This window comes from Galleria mellonella, unplaced genomic scaffold (genome assembly GCF_026898425.1).
Source record: "Galleria mellonella isolate WM207_F2 unplaced genomic scaffold, CSIRO_AGI_GalMel_v1 utg146, whole genome shotgun sequence".
NCBI classification, from domain to species: Eukaryota; Metazoa; Arthropoda; class Insecta; order Lepidoptera; family Pyralidae; genus Galleria; species Galleria mellonella.
Window position 1 is genome coordinate 937,774 of NW_026441999.1, and position 20,691 is coordinate 958,464.

The 20,691-nt window shown below is 34.5% G+C and overlaps 1 protein-coding gene across 1 annotated transcript; it reads left to right on the forward strand.

Moving 5' to 3' along the window:
* Positions 1-7,155: 7,155 nt before the first annotated feature.
* Positions 7,156-20,278, forward strand: LOC113523271 (neural/ectodermal development factor IMP-L2-like). Its single transcript, XM_052891834.1, has 7 exons — positions 7,156-7,275; positions 14,130-14,293; positions 15,571-15,737; positions 16,189-16,354; positions 16,870-17,054; positions 17,861-17,993; positions 18,823-20,278. The coding sequence occupies exons 2-6, from the start codon at positions 14,179-14,181 to the stop codon at positions 17,987-17,989; spliced, it is 762 nt and encodes a 253-aa protein (XP_052747794.1). The 5' UTR covers positions 7,156-7,275; positions 14,130-14,178; the 3' UTR covers positions 17,990-17,993; positions 18,823-20,278.
* Positions 20,279-20,691: the final 413 nt, after the last annotated feature.

Sequence of the window (20,691 nt, forward strand, 5' to 3'; positions counted from 1 at the left end):
TAATCTAATCATGTTTTTTTTTTTTATTTCGTATAAAGGAAATATAAGCGCCACTCACTGATTCATAGGTTTAATGAATCGGTTATCGTTTGGTACTGTGTATGACGTAATTACATTAAAAAAATATTACGGTTTATAATACGGCACGTGATTGCAAATGACAGAGGGAGACTTTGTACAAAAGTCGATTGCTTGGGTACCTCTGTCCCATTCGTGTTTCAACCGTGAAGCAGTTGTGTTTGCATGGCTGTGTTTCGGTTTGAAGGGTGGGATATGGCGTGAATTTACTGGGTACAGAATAAAAATACAATGACAATAGAATGGCAACGCATGGGGGGTATTATGAGCGATACAGTATACTCTGTTATGTCCACGGTACTGCTCATGTCTGTAGGCGACGGTTACCACTTTCCATCGGGTGAGCTGTCAGCTCGTTTGCCATTATAAGTTGCATAAAAAAAAAATACACTACTGTAGTGCAATTCAGGTCCATACGTCGGCAATAAAGAAGTAAGTAAGTAGGTACTATTTCCCTGCAAAATTTTTAATCGCGCTTAACCCGCTAAATAGATAGATACTCTTTATTGTTTCCTGCAAAAGATTACAATAGTAAACTTATTATAAATACAAACAATTACAAAAAAATATTACACTGGCCGTGTAGTCCTGGCATGGAAGAGGCCACCTTTCCTTTCCCATGGGTGTCGTGAAAACCGACTAAGGGAGGGCGAGGTATGGCTATCAGCGTCCCTCTTAAAACATCTCTAAAGCCTGACTGCGATTGCCAATCCGCTTGCCAAGCGTGGCAACTACTGTGAAAACCCCCAAAGTGGTGGCTTACGTTCAGCAGTGGACAGTTAAAGGCTGGTATGATTACGATGATGTCTTAATATAATGACTGAGAAAACAATGGGCGACCTTATCGCTAAAAGCGATCTCTTCCAGGCAACCTTTGGATGGATAGGAGTAATTATAAACAGCTTCACTGGAGACACGAAATAAAAGTGTATTTGAATAGCATTACATGCAAATACCTTGTATACTTTTTTTTTATACAACGTAGAATGGCAAACAAGCTGACGGCCCACCTGATGGAAAGTGGTAACCGTCGCCTATAGACATGAGCAGTATCATGGACATAACAGAGTATACTGCTTCGCCCATGATACCTCCTATGCGTTGCCATTCCTGAGGACTTAGGTGTTATTCCTCTGTACCCTGTAAATTCACGCCATATCCCACCCTTCAAACCGAAGCACAGCCATGCAAACACAACTGCTTCACGGTAGAAACACTAATGGCATAGAGGTATCCAAGCAAATGACTTTTCTACAAAGTTTTCCTCTGGTAAAATGTGTCTCTATATTGTGGCATAATTTGAAAATTTCTGATCGCTGATTTGCTGATATTTATTACATTTTTTTTTATGGATGATAATGTAAGGGTGACCTCATCAGCGCTGTGGGTATGCAAAGGCAGGGGCCAGTGGCTGAGGATGAAGGCAGAGCAGTTAGCCCATCATATTCAATTCACCACGAAATAACTACAATTATTTTCGAGTGAACCGTGTGAAGAACGACATGACAGGGTATATTGCTATTTCAAAATCAACTCTCAGCCGCATTTCCGAACAAATACGATATTGAAACCTTCATGAAAAGAGTATATTCCTTTTTAAAAGGCTTTTTTTATACAACTTAGAATGGCAAACAAGCTGACGGCCCACCTAATGGAAAATGGTCACCGTCGCCTATAGACATGAGCAGTACCACGGACATAACAGAGTATACTGTTTCGCCCATGATACCTCCCATGCGTTGCCATTCCTGAAGACTCAGGTGTTATTCCTCTGTACCCTGTAAATTCACGCCTCTGGCAGTACTCCTGCAATTCCTTCAGTGTAGCGGGTGTTCGCGGGCGGCGGTGATCACTTACAATCAGGTGAGCCGCATGCTCGTTTGCCCTGTGTGTTATAAAAAAAATATATTTCAGATTTTTCTTTTTTGATATATTTCGGGTATAAAAAATGAAACGCAGACATTCAGACCCTAGAGATTTTATTAAAGCATAGACTATTAAAATATTCACGCTAACGTTTCGTGGAATCGGTTAGTGCAGAGATGAAAAAATTATCATATATACATACATCTCGCCCACAGACATGAATTTAAATAGATAGAGCAAATGTGTGTACTTTGCGGTCCGCGTGACACTATTTTGGTCTATGTAAGCTTTAAATGCCTAGTATGCCTAAAATAACTTACTTGGATGGATAAAATAGATTTTTTTTTGTAAGAAATATGTAATAGCAAATAAAACGTTTGTCTATCTAATGAAAAGTGGTAACTGTCGCATAGCATTATAGAAATAGATGTCTGATGGCAGAAACAGGAGTGGGACAGCGGTACTCACGTAGAACAATGGTAAAAGGTCTCTTTCAGGTATTGTAATAAAAAAATGGTGTTAAAAAAAAACTCATTTCTATTATTAGAAAACCAGTTACTTCAATTTAAAAACTGTAAACTGATAAGACCAATCTGAAAATATTCTTTCAGGTAAAAAAGAAAATCCAAATCGGATCACAACTAACGTAGTTATGAGATGACAGATGTATAAAAATAAAAACAACTAAACTGGGAACATCCTTATTTTAGAAGTCGATTGAAAAGGTGACCAATTGAGAAGCTCGTTAAAAAATCGCTCAATAAGAGAACAGACGAATCTCTTATCTGTACCTATTTAGAACAAAACGATAAATTACGTGTCACAAGTCTAAAACGGTCAAGGAATCACACGAATGTATCTATGTCTCGCTACACGTTTTGGGAAACTGTAATTGTAGTGAGCAATTTATAAATAAATTAAATAATTAAATAGATAAATAAAAAAAAATAAAAATAAAAAAAATATATAAATGTATAAACTGACTTTAAACTTGTTTTAATATTAAAGTGTTTAAATAATTCTTTAATGCATATAGGTAATAAGCAATTTATAAATTAAATTAATTAAATAAATAAACGTATAAATTGATTTGTTTCAATATTAAAGTTTTTAATGAATTCTTAAAATTAATACACATATTTTATTTAACGTTAGTAATTCAAAATTATATTTAATGAAACTATTTATAATTACTCCTCTCCATCCAAAGGTTGGCTGGAAGAGATCGCTCTTAGCGATAAGGTCGCCCATTGTTTTCTCACTGTGATATTATTTCTTGTAATTGTTTATATTTATAATAAGTTTACTATTGTAATCTTTTGGAGGAAACAATAAAGAGTATCTATCTGTCTATATTTATTATATTATTGTCATATGAATTCATATTATATAGTCAAATATAGAATAAATTGATACATATGTACCTTTTAGGCATCGTAATGGGAGCGAGAGATATAGACATTCTATTAGGACAGGACTACAGATTTTTATCACTGAAGAAAACTTTAACATTATAATAGGTCTTATTTTGTAGAAGCATTTTTAATCATCATCATCATGTCAGCCTTCAATTGTCTACTGCTAAATATAAGCCTCCCTCTTGGAAGGTTTTGCCAGTAGTTGCCACGCTTGGCAGGCGGATTGGCAACCGCAGTTAGGCTCTGCAGATGTTTTAAAAGGGCCCTGCTGCCTATCCCTCGCCTACACTTAGTCGTCTTTTATGACAATTATGAGAAAGGAAGGGGTGGTCCATTCTATGCCGGGACCACACGGCAAGAAGCGTTTTTAATAATCTATCATATTTAATAAACTTATATATTTTGAGACTTAACTAACAAACGTATAAAATATTATGTTTTAAATTATAACTATTTAGTATAGAATCTATCTAATATTTGTAATTTTTTTTTATGCAATTAAAAATGGCAAACAAGCTGACGGCCCACCTGATGGAAAGTGGTAGTTCGTATAAAAGTAAAGAGCAGTGGATTTTAATCTTTTCAATTTGGGGGAAGGGTAACCCCCTTCCCTTGGGGGGAAAGGGATTGTTAGTAATGGAGACTGAGAATCCCATTGCTAGCAATATACCCAACCAGGTCGACGTCCTCGCGGTTCCCTCTGGAAACTATCATGATTAATTCCTGATGAATTCATCATGATGGGCTGACTAGCCTGTTTTCATTCTCATCTATCACCCTGCACTGGTGCTCCGCCAGCGTATCCCGTTAGCACAGGCGGGACTACCGTACCATTTTCACTCATAAAAAAAAAACCCTTTCCTTAAGAATGGGGAATAGGAGAACCATTGCTAGCAATACACTCTGTCAGGACAATAAGCAACGGTTACCACTATCCATCAAATTGGGCGTCATCTTGTATGATATTCCTATATGCATAAAAAAGGGTCCTGAGCCACTTGCTAAATGAATAACTTAATTTTGCCTTAATTTAATTCCAATAAAGTATATCTGAGATTATTTCAGTGAGAGTAAATGAAGGCGAAAGACTTGTACAGCTGTGCCAAATTTCAAATGGTTAGCAATAGTAATTACTTAGAAAAACGGATCTGACACACGGCCGAGACAGACGCTAATATCTCGCCAACATCTAAATTAAAAAGTAAATTAATATAAGTGAAAAGTAAATTATTTAATAACATATGTAACAAAAATATAGTAACTTAATTATATTAGAAAAACACTTGTACTCTTAAGGTTTTATAATAAATACCACCAGAGGGAGACTTTGTACAAAAGTCGATTGCTTGGGTACCTCTGTCCCATTCGTGTTTCAACCGTGAAGCAGTTGTGTTTGCATGGCTGTGTTTCAGTTTGAAGGGTGGGATATGGCGTGAATTTACTGGGTACAGAGGAATAACACCTGAGTCCTCAGGAATGGGGGGAATCATGGGCGAAACAGTATACTCTGTTATGTCCATGGTACTGCTCATGTCTATAGGCGATGGTTAGCACTTTCCATCAGGTGGGCCGTCAGCTTGTTTGCCGTTATATGCTTGTATAAAAAAAACATACCTGACCGATTACGCCATTTAGGGTATTTCCAAACTAGTCAATTTTATACTTGTTTTTATTTCTCGTGCAATCACATGAAGGATAATAATAGAAACAAGTGGGTATATGAATTTAGTAGAATAAATATATCAGAATACCAGGCAGTTTAAAAAGGTACATAATGTTGCCAACATTTGTTGTTTTGTTTTGTACAATAATTTATTATTTAATCTATTCCGTCCTGTCTCAATAATTACTTTTTATAGTATGTTATTGTATTAGTCGGTAACTGTCCCCTGCTGAACAGTGCCTCTTCAATAAGGGGGGGGGAGGGTTTGTCAGTAGTTGCTAATAGTTGCCAGTAATTGAGGCGAGTTGGCAACCGCAGTTTGGCTTTTAGTGATGTTTTAAGAAGGACGCTGCTGCCTATCTCTTTACCATAATCTGCATTAGTCGCCTCTTACGAGATCCACGGAAAAGGAAGCAGTGGCCTATTCTATGCCGGGGCCTACACGGCTATAGTATGTGATAAATATAATTTAATAGCTAAACGATATGTCAAAAAATGTGAATAATATATCTCGTAATATTAAGAGGAATTTATATTGTCAAATTAATTAATTATATTCAACAGATACGTTGAAATATTTCATTATAAGTGACCTATCAAGTCGTTGGTTTAGACTCGGCTGCACTAGAACAGCGTGGAAGAGATGCGTCGGGAAAGAGGCTGTATCAACCGGTCCCAGCTGGGAAGACCTGGAATACACAGGAGCGTCATAAATTAATATCCATTCCAAGAGCTCCGTGCACCTACTAGTTGTGATAAGAGGAACGCATCATAATCAATATCGTTTTAATAATAATAAAAACAAAACTTATTATTGAATATATCAATTTATACAAAAATAGTTGGAACGGGAACCTCCCCTTTTTATATTGTTTGAAAACCTTCGTCAATTTTAAATTCCAAAGGAGGTAGTCGGAGATATTAATCGACTGTTACTGTGACGGTGATATTTCAGCGAAATACGCTGCAGCTAACAAAACAGATGTGAATATTGCATCATTAGGGTTAATTAAACATGATAACGTGTTTCGTCATTAATAGAACATTAATGGGTTTAAAATTGTCAATTTTTCGGTCACTGGAATAAACTAGAAATTATCTTCATTTGAACAGACTTATTGAATTTTTATGATTCCTTAAGAAATCACATGTAGAATGACAAATAGTATTATTATACTTTCTTAGTGTCTTGTCTTATTCGCAATTTGTTATTTAAAAAAAGACTTTACGTCTCTTTATGTCGATGTTATGGATATTTGAAACGACAGTTGCTATGTATGCCATACTTATTTTTACACAAAATATATTTGATAAATCAAGTAAATTTATTTTTCAACCGGTTCCCTGTTTGAGGCCTTGAGAAAAGCTTTGATAACACACGCCTAAAAAAGAAAACCGGTTGATAATTGAAATAATTAAAAATATTGGATAAAATTATGACATAAGATATAAAAATACTAATCCGCAAATGTAGATACGTACGCAATAACGTAATTCTATAAAAAGAAAATACAAACTTCTGTCCTATCTATCGCTCGAGCAAATTTATTTCAATAGAATTCGAAACATCGATCTCAAATAAAAATTGGGATAAGGAATGATGGTAATATTTCAATAGTAATTATGTTGTCAATTTACGCACACATAAATTTTTTAAATTAAACTAATTAATTTAAACTAAATTAAAACATTCAATCGTTTAATCTAATTTTTATTTTATAATGTAATTTTATAATGTTACTTGTATTATATAATAAGCAATAAAACCGCCTTTTGTACCTTTATGCATATATTTTAACCTGTATTTTATGCTATTGCATTTCACTTGAATTGTTTATTTTTTATATTTCTGGTGCTAAGAGTTAAATAAATAAATAAATATAATGTACTATTAAACATTATAGTATTGTTTTATAGTCGATTCAATTATTACTTTTATATTATTAAATTGTATTACAAAAATATTAAATAAATACACCAAAAGACAAACTGTGAAACGACAATAGTAGATCTTCCCACCCCTATAGTGTGATACATAAATAGATGGAGTAATAGACACCCTGTCACGAGTCACGTAAACGTCCGCCATGGCTGTGTGTCACGGTACAATCCGCTATATAAAGGATCGGCCGGGAGCGAACGTCCATACCAACACCGGCCAACACTATCACCCAGTCTAATGTACTAAATCTAGTGTTGTGTTATAGTTCTGTGTGATTTTTTTGTTGTTGAAAAGTTTATCTAAATAAGGTATGTAACATACGATGTGATATTTCATTAATTAAAGTGATAGTATTTATTACAATGTGTTAAAAGTTTCTAGTTTATTTGACGAAAGTTTATTATTTAGTTTAGATGATCAAAAACAGTATTTTATATGTAATCTATTGCTATAGTTATATGTATATGTAGGTAATAAATCTTGCAAACATATTTAAAAGTTGATTTTAACATTAAAAGATAACATTTATTTTTTTATATATTCTTTTAATTTTATTTAAAAATATTTAGTTAATTAAAAATCTTTTAGTAATATTTCATTTAATAACATTTAAATTAAAAACCAAAGTAACTACGGTGGGCATTTATTTATATTATTAGATGTATGAAGATATTGTATCTTACAATTTTTGCATTGAGTTTGATATTAAAACTTCGTCAATAATAAAGTTACGTTATACAAGTAATTTACCGTTGATTTACCGGCGTGAATTAGAAGGAAAAAATGTCATAATTATGTGTTAGTTTATGATAATCTCTAGGTCTATTAACAGTCAAATAAGAATAATTCTTATTGGGAATTCATACAATTTCTTAAGTTAGTCTTTAGTTTTTCTTTTATGGTTTTATATATTTAAATAATATTATAATGTACTAAATTACAGTCTACTTTTACAAGTGTTACAATATACGAAATCTTATCTTATTTTATTTATTTACCTACATAGTTAATAATTTCTATAAAAAAAATAAAACATTAAATTAATTGAACAATTATTTCGAACATTAATTTTAAATGTTTTTAAATAAATGTTTCATATTTCATATTTCTTTATTAACCAATGAAACAGTTTTCGTCACACAATGGCAAGTCAATATTTACATTCTAATTTTGAAATTAATAAAACATATAATAACAATAAGATTTGAATTGTAAAATAAAAATAAAATTACAAATAAATTATAGTTAACATTATAAATTAGTTACTACATGTCAGTATAATGGTAACTATATAACAATGATGATGATTTCAAGTTATAAAATTTTTATTGTCACACTTCTGTTACAGTTAAACCTAAATAAATAATAATGCTATAATTCAATATTGGCATTTAGGTATTCGGTCACGTTGTAAAAAGGATGTTTTATATTGTTTTATACATTTATTAATTAAAGCTCTTGGCATAAAATATTTGACGAGATAAATCAGTTAATCAAGACGAAGGGTTACAATGGTGATTTGATGGCAATTGATCGTGCGATGTGTATTGTATGTATGAGCAGCGTCACACGACATAATCGACGCGTTGTGAAACATGAATTTAAATTCTACAATGTCACAGTAAGATAAGCATCTTTAATAATAATAATACCAGTGGGAGACTTTGTACAAAAGTCGTTTGCTTGGACACCTTTGTCCCATTCGTGTTTCTACCGTGAAGCAGTTGTATTTGCATGGCTGTGTTTTTCAATTTGAAGGGTGAGATATGGCAGTGAATTTACAGGGTACAGAGGAATAACACCTGAGTCCTAAGGAATGGCAACGCATGGGGGGTATCATGGGCGAAAAAGTATACTTTATTATGTCCATGCTACTGCTCATGTCTATAGGCGACGGTTACCACTTTCCATCAGGTGGGCTGTCAGCTTGTTTGCCATTCTAAGTTGCATTAAAAAAAATGCATGTTTTTGGCTACGTATTATTTTATAGTTTTTTTATTATAAGTTTTAGTAAATTTTTTTACTCTTTTGTGGATGTTGTCGTTAATTTTGTAAATTAATGTTTCTTTCTTTTTTTATTTCAATTTCAATGACACGATGAAACCCCATCACAGACGTAGATATTTACTTCATAATTCTTACATACATTATGAGTGTTACAAATGTGAAAATGTGTTTATTTGTCACCTTATAACTCCTTAATGGCTTAACCAATCATTATGAACTTATGTATACATTTACCGTAGTTATATTTAACATATAGGCTACTTTTATCTCAATCGATGGACATATATCGGTCACGCAAAGTCGCGGGTAAAAACTAGTATTATTGTAAATGTAAAGAAAGTGTTGATTTATAAATAAATAGATTTATATATAAATCCTTTAACAGCTCAACCAATTTGTTATGAAATGTAGTATAATATGTTACAGCTGAGATGAAGAACATAGTTTTTATTATGTAAAATATTTCGATTAAGCAGACAAAGCTGCGAGTAAAAGCTAGTATTTACATAAAAGTATATAATATTTATAATGATCTAACCACTATTATAATTGTAAAAGTCTATGAGAATGTTTAGATGTATGTATGTTTGTTAAACTTATACGCAAAAACTATTGAACGGTTTTAAATGAAATTTGGTACACGAATAGGGTTATATTTTAACTTCTCTAGTCACATACGAGTGGGACAGAGGTACCCACGCATATGGCTTCCGTACAAAATCTCCCATTAGAGATTAGTCATTCAACGGATCGGTTAATATAACAGTACGTCCCGAATTGTCATAGAACCATTCCGGAATTGGTGAAGCTTTCAGAACACCAGAGGGAAACTTTGTACAAAAGTCATTTGCTTGGATACCTTTGTCCCATTCGTGTTTCAACCGTGAAGCAGTTGTGTTTGCATGGCTGTGTTTCAGTTTGAAGGGTGAGATATGGCAGTGAATTTACGGGTACAGAGGAATAACACCTGAGTCCTCAGGAATATCAACGCATGGGGGGAATCATGAGTGAAACAGTATACTCTGCCCATGGTACTGCTCATGTGTATAGGCGACAGTTATCACTTTATATTTTATGTATTTTGTGCCATTTTAATTTGCATAAAAAACTGATTATTCCTTACACCAGCGATCCCTAAAGTGGGTTCCGCTGACCCTTGGCGTTCCGTAAAAAAGTCACCAAGTTCCCCCAAAAATATGTTTAATTATATTTTTATAGCTTTATAGTATTTTATAGTTTCTTTTAATTATATAATTAAAAGAAACTATAAAGTGTTATACTTTAAAAACATTTCTAATAAAAGCTTTTATTTTTATTTAAATTGCAATGTTTTTGATTCGTTCCGTGATGTAAAAAGTTTAGGAACTCCTGCCTTATAATGTGGTTATATAACCAGCCCACCGGCCCACCGTAGCTTCTAAATACATATGTTTAGCGGCCGATCAAACAAGATTACGTGCACGTGTTTAAATAAATGTAATAATATACAATAATCAGTTGGCAACAAAACCGTATAGTAGGCGCCATTATGACCTGTCTGGACTTGTTTTCCAAGAACTGTATCTTCTGTACTAAGAACGCCTATTACGTTTTCTGCTGTCTGCTTGATCATGATTTCTCTTATTGGGCGCGTCCCATATTAATGATAATGCATCGTGTATATTATATTTAAATTATCTTAACTTTAACTGTCCACTGTTGAATATAAGCCTCCCCTTGGGGGGTTTTGCCAGTAGTTGCCACGCTTAGCAGGCGAATTGTGGCTTCTTCTCCTTCTTTGCATAATGTTACACCATTTCCACCATAACATTGAATGCTCAATTTTATAAAAGGACAAGTTCACTTTAAGTTGATCGTGTCTGGATACCTTTTTAATGTTCATTGCAGAAAAAAAACATAGGTGTCACATTTATTTTTTTAACCATGTTTCTTTTAATTTTGAACATGAATTTATATTACCTTGATTTATTTCACCAATAAAAAAATCATGCAAAGAAAGGTTAACAGGGATGCTGCTTGTCCACCTCTCGCCCTCCCTTAGTCGACCCTTACAACACCCACGGGAAAGGAAGTGGTGGCCTATTGTATGGCGGGACCACATGGCTATATTTTAATTAAGATAAGATCTTAATTAAGATAAGATTTTATTATCCTTACTTATATTATAAATGTGAAAGTGAGTTTGTTTGTTTGTTACCTTATATCGTCTTAACAGCTTAACATTAATCATTATGGAATTTGGTATGCACATAATATATGGGATGGAGAAGATTCTAGGTTATTTCAATTCCCGTCAGTAAATATATATATATATATATATATATATATATATATATATATATATATATATATATATATATAAAGCTTAATGTAGACATATAATGTTTGAGCGCATTTGTATTAGAAGTACTATAAATATATATATATACAAATATATTAATAATCCGAATAATCCAGACGAAGTCGCGGCTAAAAGCTAGCGATATAATATAATAAAATTGTAATAAAACGATACCTGTAAATTTAAGATATTTAAGAAAAAAAATATATGAGGGTCGTTTTAAAAATGGAATAAACCCTAAAGCAATAACTTCTCGTAATTTTGTTTGTTCTGGCATAAGGCAAAAACTATTGTACCTACATAATTGGATGCGCCTATACATTTAAAATTTTAAAATATAAAATTTAAATATATGAGGGTCGTTTTAAAAATGGAATAAATTCTAAAGCAAAAATTTCTCGTAATTTTGTTTGTTCTGGCATAAGGCAAAATCTATTGTACATAATTGGATGTGATTTTCACTGTTGTATTATTGATATTTTACTGTTGGTTCGTGTCGTGTTCTTAATTTAAAAACTGGTGTATGCTTTTTTTTGATACAACTTAGAATGGCAAACAAGCTGACGGCCCACCTGATGGAAAGTGGTACCCGTCGCCTATAGACATGAGCAGTACCATGGACATAATAGAGTATACTGTTTCGCCCACGATACCCCCCATGCGTTGCCATTCCTGAGGACTCAGTTTCCTCTGTACTCTGTAAATTCACGCCATATCCCACCCTTCAAACCGAAACACAGCCATGCAAACACAACTGCTTCACGGTAGAAACACGAATGGGACCGAGGTGCCCAAGCAATCGACTTTTGTACAAAGTCTCCCTCTTTCATCTAGGTGCGCCATCTAGATGTGATTTATTTAATTGATTTTCCCATTTTTGAAATTCACACGTACAAAGTGGTGGGGCAAAAGCGTTTACAATGTAACAGTAGCGGCTTGTTTGTAATAGTGTAAAACTAAATTAAATTAAAAGTAGGTACCCGTAACCGACGAGCGTGTATGACTAGATTTCTTTTATGGATGATAATGGAATGGTAACCCCGTCTGCACTAACAGTATACGCTGGCGGGGCACCAGTGAGGGATGATAAGTGAGGATGAAAGCAGGTCAGATAGCCCATCGTGACGACAAGAATAAGAATTAACCACGATGGTTTCCGGGGGGACTGCGTGGAGGTCGACCTGATAGAGTATGACTTGATAGGATGAAAGGTTACTGAGTGGCGACCCCGTACGGGCAAACGCAGTGTAGGACCCCCCCCCTGCTAGACGGAGTGATAACCTGAAAGGCATTACAGGGAGTCAGTGGATGCAGGTGGCTCAGGACCGTTTTTTATGGCAGTCTATGGGGTTTTTTTTAATGGGTGATAATGGAATGGTAACCACACCCGCCTAATAGGGCATATTGCTAACAATGGGGCTGTCAAACTCCATTGCTAACAATCCCTTTCTCTCAAGGTCTATGGGGTAGGATTATGTCCAGCAGTGGACGGGTAATGACTGAAACGTTAATGACGATTTTACGTTTTGTTTCTGCCTACCCCAATTGGGGACAAGCGTGACGTATAGTACTTATAACAGTAGCGTATTCATTATAGATAGATAGATAGATATATCGTTTATTTGTTTGTTACTAATCACACACAACATGTATATAAGAATAGATAATACATAAAACAACATAAGATTTATAAAATTGTGTTATTATGTGTGATCTGCAGCAATACAAAAAGGCATTAGGCATAATTTTGACGAGTCCTTTCTCTAAATACATGTATTTCTAAAAAATTAATTTAAATTTGATGTAACATGAAAATATATATTTCAAGGATCAATACGAGCAAAATTTCTGATAATTTGACTAAAATATATTAAAAATTTATTTATTTGTATGTTTAGAGAATGAAGCTACAGACTGGACTCTATTGCTTAAAAAAAACGTGTCTTTTATTCCCATTGTCTGTTAAAGTTACATACAAATTGAAAAAACCCCACCCGCGCTATCGGTATACACCGGCGGGGCACCAGTGAAGGATGATAGGCGAGGGTGAAGTAGGTCAGTTAGCCCATCGTGACGAATTCAACAAGAATTGTTCACGATAGTTTCCAGGGGGAACCACGTGGAGGTCGACCTAATAAGGTATATTGCTAGCAATGGGGCTGTCAAACTTCATTGCTAACAATTCCTTTCCCCTTTTTTTATGGTTTGCGGTACAGTATTTAAAGCATCCCGTCCTCGCTATAGGATACGGGTGACGGAATGCCTATACAAGAGGGTACATGGTGGGCGCAGTTTAGACGCAATGTTTTAGGAGCATTAGGAAGGTACTACGGCCGGATACTGCAACAAAAGAGTATGTGGTCGGCCCCCGAACTGGCGATCATTTTGCATCATGCTGTTTGAACATAATTTGGTGCACAAGTAGACTATTCGAGTTAACACAAAAAATACTGTTTAGTACAATTTACGCGAACAAAACCGCACAATTTAAATAGTTAGTAGATATGTTTATAATTGAAAAATATAAGTTACAATTTATTTATAGTAAGGATTCACATATCGTCATAGTCGTAGAATACTGACGGATATATATATATATATATTTGTCAGATCCGTCAGTATTCTACGACTATGACGATATTACAAATTACCATAAAAATATGGTATTTAATTAAAAAATAAAAGTCTTTAAAATAAAGTCATACATGTTTCTTAAAAAACACACAAAAATACAACTGTGAGAATACAAAACTTATTTATGTATGGCTTGGAATTCGTTAAGAGTTTAATATCAATATAAACTTTTCGTTTCAGATCGAGCTTTTTACATTCAACTAGAGACATCTACTATCGGATAGCTACAATGATCAACTTAGTTTTGCTACTCACCGCGGCGCTAGTGTCGCTACAGTGCTGTTTTGTAGGAGCAGCGATCATCAATAGCAAAAATGATTTGGACAACCGTTTAAAACCAAACGGTAGGTGTTTTATTTGTTATTCTCATAGCGTCGTAACAGGTTAACTGATCATTATCAATGGGGGGGGGGGGGGGGGGGGGAAGAGATTGTTGGTTGAAGGTCGTCTGGAAGAGATTGCTTAGCAATAAGACCGCCTTTTGTACTACACTATGCTTATTGAAAATTGTTCAACAAATCCTGTAATGTTGGTGCAATAAAGTGTTAAATAAATAAATAAATAAATTGTTAATAATGCGGACTATCAGTCCCATTGCTAGCAATATGCCACATAAAATCGATCTCCACGTGGTCTCCCTTGGAAACCATCGTATTGAATTCCTGGTGTATTCATCACGATGCGCTAACTAACCTGTCTTCATTCTCACCTATCACCCCTCACTGGTGCTCTGTCAGTGTATACCGTTAGCACAGGCAGGGTTACCATTCCATTATCATCAATAAAAAAAAAACCATTTACACTTGTTTAACTAACAAATATCTTTACATTCAGATCACAATGCATGATCTTACCATTCAAAATTGCCTTGTACTTGAATTAGTAAGTGAACTTGATCGATTTAAAATATAATCCAGATATTATAGGATTGACATGTTAAAAAACAGAAATCCTAAATTTATTTTCATGTGACAAAAATGTGTATTTACATGTATGTATGTGTCGTGTATTGTGTGACAGAAGCGACAAGGAAGTCATGAAATTCAATAGCTCCTGACTTATTCAAGATGGCGCATGAATATTTGAATGTCGATTGAATTTGATACAATTTTTTGATTAAATGTAACAATGACCACGTCCAGAGATGAAATTTTACAATTTTCTCTTATAGACTATATTTAATAATTTTTTTTTATACAACTTAGAATGGCAAACAAGCTGACGGCCCACCTGATGGAAAGTGGTAACCGTCGCCTATAGACATGAGCAGTACCATGGACATAACAGAGTGTACTGTTACGCCCATGATACCCCCCCATGCGTTGCCATTCCTAAAGATTCGGGTTTTATTCCTCTGTACCCAGTTCTTGTGGAATTCGTCACGATGGGCTAACTGACCTGCTTCATCCTCATCTATCATCCCTTACTGGTGCCCCGCCGGTGTAAACTAATAGCGCGGGTGGGGTTATCATTCCATTTTCACCCATTAAAAAAAGTTCTCTTATCCATTTTTACGACATCCACGGGAAAGGTTACTCTATGCCGGGAGCATACGGCTTATTTAAGCATAATTTTGCCATCAGGACTCTGTCAGGAAATTAATCAGGAAGTTTTATTTCAGTGGCGCCAACACCGAGACGGCGACTAGGTTCGTTTGTTAAAATGCTATCAGCGCCGCCGGAGAGCGTCAGTTTGATTCCGGGAACCCCGCTGGAGCTCAGCTGCGTAGTGGCCGGACACCCTGCGCCCACTATACAATGGCTGAAGAATGGAGAAACTTTACCTGATGTAAGTTTAAATTTCTATCAAATCCTGTCGTTCGTTAAATGTAAATGAATTGAGCGAAGCGAGCCTCCCTCTTGTGCAGCGACATATATACAGTGATTGGGCGTTTTAAGTTTAAATGTTTTTTTTTATGTATCTCAGCGTTTATACATGTATATGTATGTGTGTGTACATGTGTGTTGTACGCGCGCGCGCGCGCGCGCGTGTGTGTGTGTGTGCGTGTGCGCGCGCGTGAGCGTTCGCGTGTGCGCGTGCGTGCCTGCGTGTGTGTGTGGGGGGGGGTGTATGTGTGTGTGTGTATAATATATGTACTACATTACTCTTCTATTTATTAATTTCCTTTTATCTTTTAAGGTTACCCACCTCGTATCCCATGTCTCCCATAGATCACACGACTTACCCTTGTATGTGACTGGAATTTACAAATATAAATCTTATGCCATCTTAATTACAGTACGAGGAATCGGCTAACGAGATACTGAACATCCACCCGTCGAGTATCGTGCAACTGGTGACCAAGCTGGTGGTGGCGACGGCATCCAACGGTGACGAGTACACGTGCGTCGCCAGCACTGGTGTCAAGCAGAAGATCGCTACCACCATCGTGTATACCACTGAAGGTGAGGCACACTGGAAATTGTCCTCAACATGGATACCTTTTCCGTATAGGTCCTGGCATAATGTGTAAAAATTCCAATGTGGTCCCGGCATAGAATAGGCCACTCCTTCCTTTCCCGTGGATGGCGTATGAGGCGACTAAAGGAGGGCGAAGAATGGGCAGCAGCGTCCTTCTTAAAATATCAATAAAAGCCAAACTGCGGTTGCTAACTTGCCTGCCAAACGTGGCAACTATTAGCAAAACTCCCCTTATGGGGGACGCTAAGTTCAGCAGTGGACAGTTAATGGCTGATAAAATAATAGATACCTTTTTCCCATTCGTATTTCTTCCCGTAAGCAGCTTTGTAGCAATGAGAGCATGGTTGTGTATGAATACATACATACATACGTCACGCCTGTCTCCCATTTGGGGGAAATGAATAGGACAGAGGTACCCAAGCTATCGACTTTTGTACAAAGTTTCCCTCTGTTAAACTACTAGTATATATACTGATTGTTCTTTCGGCATCATTTCTAGCCCAAGATCCATTGCGAGCGCTGTTCAGACCCTCGGTGCCCGTCATCATTTACTACTACGACACCATCTTCCAGAACCAGGGCACCACCGTCGTGTTGCCCTGCCGAGTATCCAGTTTCAGCCCCGCCCAAATATACTGGATGGACAATGACGATAAACTGATTTATGGAAACTCTAGGATGCAAGTGAGTGCATTTTTTTCTATTATTTTTTATGCCACTTAGAATGGCAAACAAGCTGACGGCCCACCTGATGGAAAGTGGTAACCGTCTCTATAGGTGACGGCAATGATACTGCTCATGTCTATACATGACCAGTATCATGGACATAACAGAGTGTACTGTTTTGCCCATGATATCCCCCATGCTTTGCCATTCCTGAGGACTCAGGTGTTATTCTCTGTACCCTGTAAATTCACTGCTATATCCCACCGTTCAAACCTAAACACAGCCATGCAAACACGACTGCTTCACGGTCGAAACACGAATGGGACTGAGGTGCCCAAGCAAATGACTTTTGTACAAAGTCTACCTCTGGTAAATTCTCGCACTAGAGTACTTAACTAACGTAAAATATCATTTAATTGCACTGGTAAAAACATTCTCTAAGGAAAAAATGCAAATAGCATTTTACTTCCATCTTGTACAATAATAGCCATGTGGTCCCGGCATAGATTGGACCACCCCTTTCTTTCCCGTGGGTGTCGTAAGTGTCAACTAAGGGAACTTAACAGTCTAGGCAACTCTCTTACAATATCACCAAAATCTAACTGCGGTCGCCGACCCGCCTGCCAAACATGATAACAGCTGGCAACACCCTCTTCATGGGGGAAACCTATATCCAGCAATGGACAGTTACTAACTGACATGATAATCATGATGACGATTTGTTTTTACTTTTGAGAGATGCCGCGATTGATCACGATGGAAAGCGATGATGTGGTCTAAGACGAAGATTGCGGCCTCACGAATGGTATCTTTGTCATTTCCAGGTATTACCATCAGGCGATCTCTTGATAAGCGTGCTAGAATGGAGGGACATGGGTAACTTTACTTGTACGGCCAAGAATATGTATGGAAAAGTCGCTGCGTCCACGTTTGTGTACCCAGTCAAACCTTGAACAGGTAAATAACAAGTGTACTATAATATAAATATAATATGGTATAAATATAATAAAGTTTAAATATAATATATAATCTATACTTATAATAAATCTGTAGAGAGGTCAATTCTGTACATGAAATATATTTCCAAAATAACTATCAGGCGATGATTAGTGATCGATACTGATGCCAAAAATGTAATCATTAAAATTTTTGTCTGTCTGTCTGTATGTTAGTTATAGAAACAAAAATTACTGGACGGATTTTAACGAAACTTGGTACAATTATTCTTCATACTCCTGGGCAGGTTATAGTATACTTTTCATCACGCTTTTTTGTCTTTTTTTGTCTCGTCGCCGTTACCATTGTCCTCAAACGCTTTTTGTTTTTATTTAATGGTTAGCTAGTAGAGAATGCCACACGACTTAATATCGTGCTAGCCATTTGCACAAATTATATTGTGCAATTAAAAATAAATAAATGAATAATCCCATTAGAAAACTTTGTATATTATTATATTTGTTTATATTAGCTTTGTTCAGATTTCAAATTCGGGGATTCCCGCCTAGTTACGAACTGAATAACACTGTGTTAGATATCCTCGAATTTGAAACGTAAATAAAGCCGATATAAATAGTTATAATAGTTTACTCACGACAGTTATAATAGTATAACTCACGACAGTTATTTTTGTTATTATTACTACGTTTTCCTAGTCCAATTTACTTTTAGAAGAACAATTTCCTATCCAGGGTTAAACTCTCAATATTCCATTTATTCTTTATTTAAAATAACTTAAAATTAAATTATTAATCAAATAATTATAATAGGATTTCTTTCATTCTTTCAGTGACTGCACAAAATTCGACCAAACAAGTTACCCGCCGATAGCAGATTGATGTTCCTATTTAAGTGTATATTTAACTTAACATCTACTTAACTTATTGCTAGATTTTAAGTTATAAACTTTACAAACAATTAAAACCTGTACACATGTGATATAATGTGTTAAGTACTTAAGTTATATCCAACTTAAGTATTACATACATATTTGTGAGTGTACTTTTTATTCTTGCGTACATACATAAGTGTATTTATGATGTATGATGACAGAAAACTTTTGTATTATATTTAAGACTTATTTTCTTTATTTTTTAATATAATTTAAGTAAACTTTAATATTTCTATAATATTAATTAATAATTGCTATTATAGAAATAATAGGTATGTTACATTGTATTGCATTTCATTACATTCGTGACATTACGTTAATATGAAGCAATGAGTACACAGTGTTATTGCTAATTGCAAATTTATTTTTAATAATATTTTATCATTATTTATTACACTACAAGAATGTCAAATTCTTGCAATGATCTCTACATTTTTTGACATAATGCTGTTAAATATAACTTTTGAATTAAATCGTGTTTATACGTAATTAATGTTTCGCATAAAAGTAATTGTTTTATTTTATTAAATTATAAATGTTACAAATTACACTACATAATTTCAATGAAAATTATATACATAAATTTGTTATATTAAATGACATTTTATGTAATAAATATCTAAATCTTTTGATTGTTATTAAATATTGTAACAAAATTAAATTAATGTTATGCTTAAAAGCAATTGTGTTATTTATTTAAATTGCAAAATGTCATTTAAATTTCTTGTAATATGACACAATATAATAAAAATAAAACATGTTTATATGTAATTAATGTTTGAACTAAAATGATTTAATTATTATTATTATTTTATTGAACTATGACAGTAATTTACAATGAAATTATGTAGTAATATGTAACGATATAAATGTAGGTATACTTGTAATTTGTAACTATGAAAAAACATATTATATGTGCCAAATAAAAGCTAAAACTCTTCATTATTGTTAGAAACCATAAGCTGACAAATTCGATTCATCTATTAGTTTTACTAACATAGTAAATTCACTATTGTTTTGCTGACATACAGACATGTATTATAGATTTTTTTTTTTAAGATTTACATTTCACTTTCAGCATCATAATATATTATTAATTTTTAATATAACTACCTACACGCCATGATGGATTTTGAAATGAATGTAAATGTAAATGAAAACTGTAACATTTTGTAAAAGGTTAGTTAAATATTTATTTTTATTATAAGTTGGAAATGTTCTGAATAATTTTAATTTAATGTACAGTGCATTTATGTATTATTATTAGTTATTTATTTGTTTTTGTACTTAATTATTATTAAGTTTTATTGAACAGGTCTTCTGTGATCGATTAATAAATGTTTTATTATACAGTGAAGGTTTATTTTATTTATTTTCAAAGAGAGAGAGAGAGGTCAAAAAGATCACATTTCTCAAATCAGCAGTATCATTTTTTTTTTAATTTTATGAATGATAATGGAATGGTAACCCCGTCTGTGTTATCGGTATACGCTGGCGGGGCACCACTGAGAAATAAAAGCAGGTCAGTTGGCCCATAGTGACGAATTTATGAAAAATTAACTAGGACGGTTTACAGGAGGAACCGCATGGAGGTTGACCTGATAGGGTTACTGACAATGGGGCTGTTAGATCCCCAATCCTAACAATCCTTTGCGCTATCTGTATCAGTTTCATGACAGATTGACCTGGAATACCAGAGAGAGACTTTGTACAAAAGTCGATTGCTTGGGTACCTCTGTCCTATTCATGTTTCAACCGTGAAGCAGT